We start from the raw sequence: 8,758 nt of genomic DNA on the forward strand, positions 1-8,758 counted from the left end.
GCGTTGACTGAACTACTTGTTATCAGCCTTTCTGAAACCGAATATTCCGAGTTGGACAGTTCGGGGTTACTCAACCGTGAGTGTCGTTTTTCACTCTGAGTTTTCCAAACCGGCTTCCTGAAACAGGGCCCAGATCTCGTATCATTTAAAGCTGTTTTCTTCCTGTTTGAAACAGCGCGATGGCGCCGTGGTCACGGCCGTCACCTAGCAGCTGGCTGGATCCAGTCTGTGGGTGTGCACACCCACTGTGACACACTGCCTACCTGTAAGTCATCATTCTGGCCCTATGACAGCTGGACGAAGCGGGATTTAAAAAACTGAATGAAACACCTATTCAGTGGTGCTTGTGTGCATGAATGCAAAGCCTGTCAGGAATGATGCAGCGTGTGGATGTGTTGAAGCCAGAACAGGAACTTTCCCAGGGGACACATAAGGAGCTGGGACTGCTGTGAAGGTTCCAGCATCGAGCTCCAGTCTGATAGTTTGAGGTTATGAATAAATAAGGAACATTTGAAACATTTTAGGACTAATCAACATTTCCCAAAGCAGTTGTGAACGAAGTGTGATGCTTTTCACCTCCTGATGCACAATAAAATAATTACAGTCCCCTTTTGCATTCACTTCAAATGTCTGACATGCTTCCCTTTCCTGCAGCTGATCCGAGCATGCACGCACTTCCAACCTCCAACTCTTTCACTGCACCATGTGCAAAGACGAGTAACCGGGTCGTGCTGCACACATCACCAGCACCCTGACCGTGGTAAAAGCTTTAAAGGAAAGAAACAACGTCCACTTTGGCCCGACGGCCCTCATTTACTAACATCACTTCTGTCCTGTTCAAAAAACAAACACTTGCTGTCAGATTTATGAAACATGCTCATCAGCCTAGTTTGGTCAACAACTGTGCATGTTAGCAAATCTGACTTTTTGAATTGGAGCAGGTAAACAAAGACAGGGCCACGTTCAGCATCTCCTCTGCTGTCATCAAAAAGCCTGGAAGCATCTCTGAGCAGATGTTGTCCTGCCCCTGTTACATGTACGCTTCTAGCTGCTCAGTCTGAGACCTCTGTCACAGTTCTGTTTCAGTCAAGTGTCTGTTTGGCCCCTGGACTCTTCTATGAATCTATGCTGCTGTTTTACCTGTATATACCTTTGAAATGTCTAAATCCTCCTTCAGCTGATCACTGCACAAATATGCACAAATCAGACCCTGAGATGTAGAGTTTTACCTGATCCAGAGCCTGAAGTGGTCATGTCATAGATTAGGTCCTTCAGTGTTGTTCCCACAGTGATGAAAGGGTGGTCCATGGAGGGGTCTTCCTCATTAGGCACCCGATGGTGGTGGTGGTGGGCCCCGGCTCCCCCAGCGCCCAGGCCTCTGTGGCTGTGGCAAACGTAGAACGCCAAAACCAGCAGCAAGCAGAGCACACATACAGGGCCAGCAATGACAGCAGCGAGGGCCACCGGCCCCAGAGGAGAAGGGGTCGCTGTGGGGCCTGCAAGACACAAAGAGTGTTGGTCAGAATACCTGCCGACCCAAAGCCTGGACCTGCGCTGGCCTGACTGCAGCCTGGAAGCATAAAGGTTAATGTGACGACGAGCCTCAAGTCCTCGTTCTGTGGATCTCAGAGTGCACGACACAGGTTTACGTGGATTCAGGACCTCAGTCATGCAGTGCGGTAGAAACACATCCCCACTGGATCGGGCTTTTTGAACCTGGTGAGCAGCTACGTGTAGCTTAGGTTTGTGTACTCAATCAGCTTCACTGACCGTGGTTACACCTTCACCAGCAGCGCCCATACTGACGTCATCATGACGGTAAAAACCATCACAACCGTGCACTTCACAGCAGCTTCACCAGCAGATGTGACCCTGCGAACGCATCATTAATCCCCCATCTATCTAACGATCTACCCGGTGCACTGCGCCGAGCGTGTTCGTCTGCTACCAGACAACAGCGGCGTTTTAGACCAGTGAGGGAATGAGAGTCGCTGCTGTTTGGATTTAGCGAGGAGGACGAACGAAATGTCATCATTAGAAAAACAGGAATTCTCACCTCTAACACAAAAGTACAAAAGTAGAAGTACTATGAAATACTATGTTCAGCCTCAGTTTGTTCAAGCTTAGCTGGTTAATGCACCTGAAACCCATCAGAGTCCACCTCGCACTACATCACTACAACACTTATTTTTGGGAAAGTCCAGACTTGGAGCCAATGAAAGGCCAGACGTGCTCTAAAGTCCTCCAATGGGGCTGATGTAAAACGATTCTGAGAAGACGAGTGGGCCTCACTCCCAGTTATCACAAACACACGAGTGCAGTTCTTTGGTTTAGGGCATAATTACTTTTTCACGTGAAAGTTTTGCGTAGCTCGTTTCCACCTTAATAAATCATCGTTTAATGAAAACTGCATTTTATATTTACTTGGGATGTGTTTTTTTATTTATTTAAAAAAAAACATGCAAACAGTTTTTCTAAACTGCATGTCAGTGCAGTCACCCTCAGCTCCCTCTGCACCACATCAGACCAGTACAGCACCAGTCCACTAAGTGCACTCATGAAAAAGACCCTCCTACTCTAACACTCTCGCTCCACTTTGTTTGTTTTAACGACTGAGAAGCTTTTCCACCTGCAGTAGCGTAGTAGCTGTACTTTATAATTAAAGGAAGGCATGAAGAGGCAATATGGCTGGTGTCCTCTTACCAGTGGGGGTCACTGGCTCTTTGTTGCAGTAGTCTGTGGTACAGCACAGTGGGTAAATGCCACTGTCATCTTTGGTAGATGGGGCACAGATGAAGGGTCGGTCTCGTGGGATCAAGTCACGATTGTGCACACACTGGCGCTGCTCAATGGTCATCCGGCTGCCTGACTTTTGGATGGCTACAAAGCAGATACCGTCTGTCGTGCAGCTGGAGTTGGTGCTGCAGCGGTCACAGTAACACTGAAGGCCTGGAAGAGGAAAAAGGGGGAAGGATTAATTCACTTCAACTTTATTTATACAGCACAAAATCACAACAGCAGTCGCCTCAAGCTGCTTCATATTGTACAGTAGAGCCTACAATAATACCTACAGAGAAAAACCCAACAATCATATGACCCCCTATGAGCACTTTGGCGACAGTGGGAAGGAAAAACTCCCTTTAAACAGGAAGAAACGTCCGGCAGAACCAGGCTCACATCTATGGGCAGTTAACCTAAGCCCGCTATCTGCATGTGTTTGGACCACGAGACCAGAGAACGCACGCAGACGGAGACAGAACACGCCACATAAGGATCATTTATTCATCAAAGACACAAACGCACCACTAGGGCTGGGCCATATTATACCGTTCACGGTAATACCCGAGAAAGAAAAGAGTGTGAGATAACTTCACTCAGAGATGGAGAAAGATATCAGAAAGACAGGACAGGAGAGGAAAGAAAAGCAGTTATATTTGTATAGATTTATATTATTGAATACTGTGATGTATGTAGGACAGCATGGTGGTGTTAGCACTGTCACCTCTGTATGGAGGATGTTGTTTCTGTGTTTGCCTGGGTTCTGTCCATGTACTCCCGCTTCCAGAGACATGCAGTTAGTGGGGTTAAGTGGGGATTCTAAACTGCCCATAGGTGTGAATGTGTGTGTGAATAGTTGTCTGTTTCTCTGTGTTAGCCATGCGACAGACTGGCGACCTGTCCAGGGTCTACCCTGTCTATCACCCTATTGTGTCTGAGACAGGCTCCTGCCCATTTTCTTGCTGAAGCATCCACCCTCATTTTGTCTGTATCCTCTTAGTAGATGGCAAGAGAGTTTTATCAAGAATGTCTTGGTATATTTTTCTATTTCTCCTTCCTTCAGTTATATAAAGTGTACCAGGGCAGCATGCTGGCAAACAGCCCCACACCACGATGTTCCTACCTCCAAACTCCATGCCTTTTGAACATGGTGTGTACTATGGCATCAACTTTGGTCTCATCTGACCAGAGCATACTCAGTATTTTACAGGCTTAGGTAAATGTTGTTGAGCAAACTGTAAACGTGCTTCAACCTGCATTGGAGTTTTGCGTAGTGAACATGCATACAGTGCATTACTTGTGGTTTTCTTTGAAAAAATTGCTGATTCCAGGTCTGTCTGGAGCTCTCCACACGTGCTCCTTGGCTGAACATTTTTGATCATTTTTTTTAGTCCTCTGTTTGAAAACTTGAGGGAAGCAACTCGTCATGGCCAGTTTATGGTGAAATGATGCACCATGGCCCAAGAGAGACTGTATAGTGCCATGCCAGTCTTGCTTGTAATGCGCTTGCAGGTGCTCAGATGAAAATGAAGACACACTTTGACATAACATCTGTTGCACTTGTAACCCTACTTACAGTTTATTAATAAGAACAACTAAATGACATAGAAACTGAAGTGAGGAGAAGGTAAGTGACGGAAGTGACGGACAAGGTAAGCGACTCATGTTGTAACTGACGTCAGACGCCGGAGATTTTGGCGGAAAATTAAAGCAAATGGTAGTTTAGATTTGAACAAATTCATTTAAGCTTCAGTATTACCAAATACACTTATCAATTGTCTTATAACTAACACTATTTGTCTAAATAATCTCCAACACCCTGGAGAACAACGAGGAGAGTTTAGAGACTCTCCAAGATTATATTGATCAGTGCTTTCAGGATCTCGTGATGAAGAAGACCCAGTGTGCAGCTTCCCCGGCCAAACCTGAGACGCCGTCGTCGAAAAGACAACGCCCGGCAGATTCCCCCGGCTCAACATCGCCAGCCGGCAAAGATATTGCCGACATACTGGAGTCAATCGACAAGCGATTGTCCAGTTTCGACGCAAGGCTGTCCTTGGTGGAGATTCTTCACCGAGAATTTAAATGCTTGCGAGAATCCCTGGAGTACAGCCAGCAGCAGGTGGAAACGCTTGCTGCTGAAAATGCCACGCTAAGGGAGTCGGTGAAATGTCTCACAGATAATGTTACCCAGCTCAATAGAGAAAATAAAAAAATAAAAGAAACAGTTATCGATCTACAAGCTCGTAGCATGCGTGATAATCTGGTATTTTCTGGTATTCCAGAAGCCGCTGGAGAGGACGCGGAGACCACGGTAAAAAGCTTCATCAAAACCCACCTGAAGCTGCCGGAGGACACTGTGAAGAACATCGTCTTCGATCGGGTACATCGCCTCGGCCCCATTCGGGCTACGGCCGGGAGACCACGTCCTATCGTGGCCAAATTCGGCCACTTCAAACAAAAGCAACATGTGAAAAGCCGCGGCAGGGAATTAAAAGGAACGGACTTCAGCGTGAACGACCAGTTCCCCAAAGAGATCTTGGAACGACGCAGGGTCCTCTTCCCAATCCGACGCGGCTTCATCCAGAAGGGCTCCCGCGCTGTCATCGCTGTGGACCGGCTGTACGTGGACGGACAGCTCCACCGCGACCCCAACATCACTCCGTGGCTGTATTAACCTCACACCAGATAAGAATCAGCTACACCATTTCCCTATCCACTCACACTAACTTGCATTAACATCTGTTTAACTTACCAGCATCAAATCGCATCTTAAAGTGTGATTTCATAGCAGAATTAACACCGTCACTCTCCGTCAGTGATTTAATTGGAATGTTTACGTTTTGTTTTGTTTTTTTCTTCTCGTTTTTTTTCCCTCTCTTTTCCCCCTCTTGGTTTTATGCTGCTCACCCCTGTCCTTGGTTTCTTTCTTTATTCCTTTCACTGCCTCGATCACCTGCTTCGACACTCATCCACAAACATCCTTTATTTCGACACATACGCACCATGCGCTCAACGGCAGCACATTTACATCAGTCAGACAGCGCACACAGTCGTTTAGGATACACACACTTAAGCCAAGCCTACTTTTTTCAGTGCACTCTCTGAACACTTAGATGGCACACTTGTTCTTGGAGGCGACCTCAACCTTGGACTAAATGAAGACATGGATAGGCTCAATACAGCAGGAACTCAGCGTAATTGGCAATCCACAAATATAATCAAACAGTATATGAGCGACTTTGGTCTTTGCGATGCATGGCGCTCCCTTCACCCCAACAGTAAGGAATATACTTTTTTCTCACATGTTCATCACTCCTACTCTCGTCTGGATTATTTTTTGGTCAGCAGCTCACTGCTGAACGACATTTCAGACACTGAGATTCATCCTATAGCTGTCAGCGATCATGGTCCTGTATCTTTAACACTAATGCACAAGAATAATACTACGCCAAGAAAAAACTGGAGATTTAATACATCACTGCTTAAAGATGAAGACTTTATTAAATATTTTAAAAAAGAGTGGACTTCATATTTAGACTTTAATGACACTCCCGAAACATCAGCTTCTGTTCTATGGGAAGCAGGGAAAGCTGTGATGAGAGGTAAAATAATTTCTTTCTCATCACATAAAAAGAAAAAAGAAAACAAAAATATTCAGGAATTAGAAAAAAACATCAAATCACTAGAAGAAGCCTACGCGTCCCACCAAGATCAGGAAACATTGAACAAAATACGCAAAACTAAACTAGAATTAAATGAGATAATTGATAAAAAAACAAAATTCTTAGTACAAAGACTACGCCTACAAAATTATGAACATGGTAATAAATCCGGTCAATTTCTAGCAAACCAGCTAAAAATAAATAAAGAAAAAACAACTATATGTGCTGTTCAAGATTCATCTGGGAACACAATATATGATCCGATACAAATAAACAACATTTTCAGGGATTTCTATAAAACGTTGTATTCACCACAAATAAACCCATCTAAAAAAGAAATTGATCAGTTTTTGGACAACATAACTCTTCCAAAATTATTGGACACTCAAGCAATGGCACTGGATTCACCACTGACACCAGGTGAACTCCAGGAAGCCCTGATAAGTATGCCCAATAATAAGGCTCCAGGTCCAGATGGCTTTCCTGCAGAATTCTACAAAGAATTCTGGTCGATTCTAGCACCAGTTTTCTACAGAACGTTGTTGGAAATTAAAGAAAAGGGCAGACTTCCATCAAATATGAATTCTGCAAACATTAATCTCCTGCTAAAACCAGGCAAAGACCCTGTATATCCCTCAAGCTATCGTCCAATATCCCTTATAAATGTAGACCTTAAAATAATCTGCAAAGCTCTCTCAAAGAGACTGGAGAAAATAACCCCCCTCTTAATTCATCCTGACCAAACTGGTTTCATAAAAGGTAGGCACTCATCAACAAATACACGTAGATTACTTAATTTGATAGACTACTCATACAGTAAAAACCTAGAAACTACAATATTCTCTTTAGACGCAGAAAAAGCATTTGACAGAGTTAACTGGAAATTTCTATTTGCAACTTTACACAAATTTGGTTTTGGATCCTCTTTCATAAACTGGTTAAAAATATTATATAATTCCCCAACAGCTTGTGTTAGAACAAATGACCAGACATCCTCCAGCTTCTGCCTCTTGAGGGGCACCAGGCAGGGATGCCCACTCTCCCCTTCACTATTTGCAATTTTTATTGAACCACTAGCAGCAGCAATTAGACAGAATTCAGTAATTAAGGGCATAAAATGCAAGAACGTGGAACATAAAATCAGCCTTTATGCGGATGATGTGTTACTCTTTCTCCAAAATTCACAAACCAATATCTCTGGGGTGATTGAATTGATAAACTCTTTTGCAAGAATATCAGATTACTCAATTAACTGGTCAAAATCTACAGTCCTACCGATTAATTGCTCCTTCCATAATTCCTCTTCTACACCACTGCAATCGGGAAATATAAAATATTTAGGTATTAATGTTTCTCCCAAGCTTGCAGATCTAACTAAATTAAACCATATCCCACTTTTAAAGAAGGTAGAAGATGATCTGGCTAGATGGAAATGTCTACCCATATCACTCATGGGAAGGGTTGCCGCTATAAAAATGATGGTCTTACCAAAAATAAATTATTTATTCTCAATGATCCCAACTAAACCGCCACAAGATTGGTTCAGATCTCTAGATTCATGTATGTCCTCCCTTCCTTCCCTCCCCATCTCCAGCTGCCTCCCTCTTCCCGCTCCACCACAATCACCCACACATGCAGGGCCTTGGAGTAGGGGTATGTCACCAGGGTGCAGGGGAGGCATCCCCCCTCGTCCCCTTCTGGCTGCCTCTGCCTCAATTTTATCCCACAACTTAGACATTCACATTACTCACACTCTCATTACACATACATATAGGATCTTGGGGGTGGGCACGATACACGGAGTCCAAATTACCATCAGGGTGTACACCCCACCCCTGGCGTCGTTGCCCACCTCTCAATTTTAAATACACGTAGACATTGAGGGCTAGCAGGAGGGACTATGCGCTTACCTGCTGCTCTCTGGCAGGTAGCTCCATGCCCTCCTGGGTTTTAAATGCACCTTAGAACACACATGCATCAACACTACAATGAGCGGGTGGAGGGAGGTTTGGAGTCTTCTCTCACCCCCATTCTCTGCGAGCCTGCTGGAGCGGGGGGGCTAGGAGGAGGAGTTGGCCGTCCGACTGCGGTCTGGAGTGTGGGGCCTCCCTGCTGCTGCGGAGTCGGGGCGGTCTGCCTCTCCCCCACCGCAGGGAAAAGGGTAACACCACCTGGGTCTGGGTGCAGTTCCCCCCTCCAGGGGCAAGGGTACCTAGACAGTTGTGGATCTTTGGGTTGCCTCTTGACACTCTATTCTGATGAACATAGAGCCAAACGGGACAGGCAAAAAAAAAAAAAATAAAAAAAAAAAAAAT

The 8,758-nt window shown here is 45.0% G+C and overlaps 1 protein-coding gene across 1 annotated transcript; it reads right to left on the minus strand.

Annotated features, from left to right (window-relative positions):
* Positions 1-98: 98 nt before the first annotated feature.
* Positions 99-2,994, minus strand: LOC102308405 (TGF-beta receptor type-1). The gene is made up of 2 exons (XM_005952300.3): positions 2,704-2,994; positions 99-1,496 (listed from the first exon to the last, which is right to left on the minus strand). The coding sequence occupies exons 1-2, from the start codon at positions 2,855-2,857 to the stop codon at positions 1,204-1,206; spliced, it is 447 nt and encodes a 148-aa protein (XP_005952362.2). The 5' UTR covers positions 2,858-2,994; the 3' UTR covers positions 99-1,203.
* Between the last annotated feature and the right edge of the window lie 5,764 nt (positions 2,995-8,758).

This window comes from Haplochromis burtoni, unplaced genomic scaffold (assembly GCF_018398535.1).
Source record: "Haplochromis burtoni strain Fernald_Lab_line unplaced genomic scaffold, NCSU_Asbu1 Contig_1489, whole genome shotgun sequence".
NCBI classification, from domain to species: domain Eukaryota; kingdom Metazoa; phylum Chordata; class Actinopteri; order Cichliformes; family Cichlidae; genus Haplochromis; species Haplochromis burtoni.

Bases quoted from the DNA above. Each gene is read 5' to 3' on its own strand.
- LOC102308405 (XM_005952300.3), bottom strand. From the start codon at position 2,857: ATGACCATTGAGCAGCGCCAGTGTGTGCACAATCGTGACTTGATCCCA. The intron at 1,497-2,703 runs GTAAGAGGACAC...TGTGTCTTGCAG, and splicing joins AGAGCCAGTGACCCCCACTG to GCCCCACAGCGACCCCTTCT.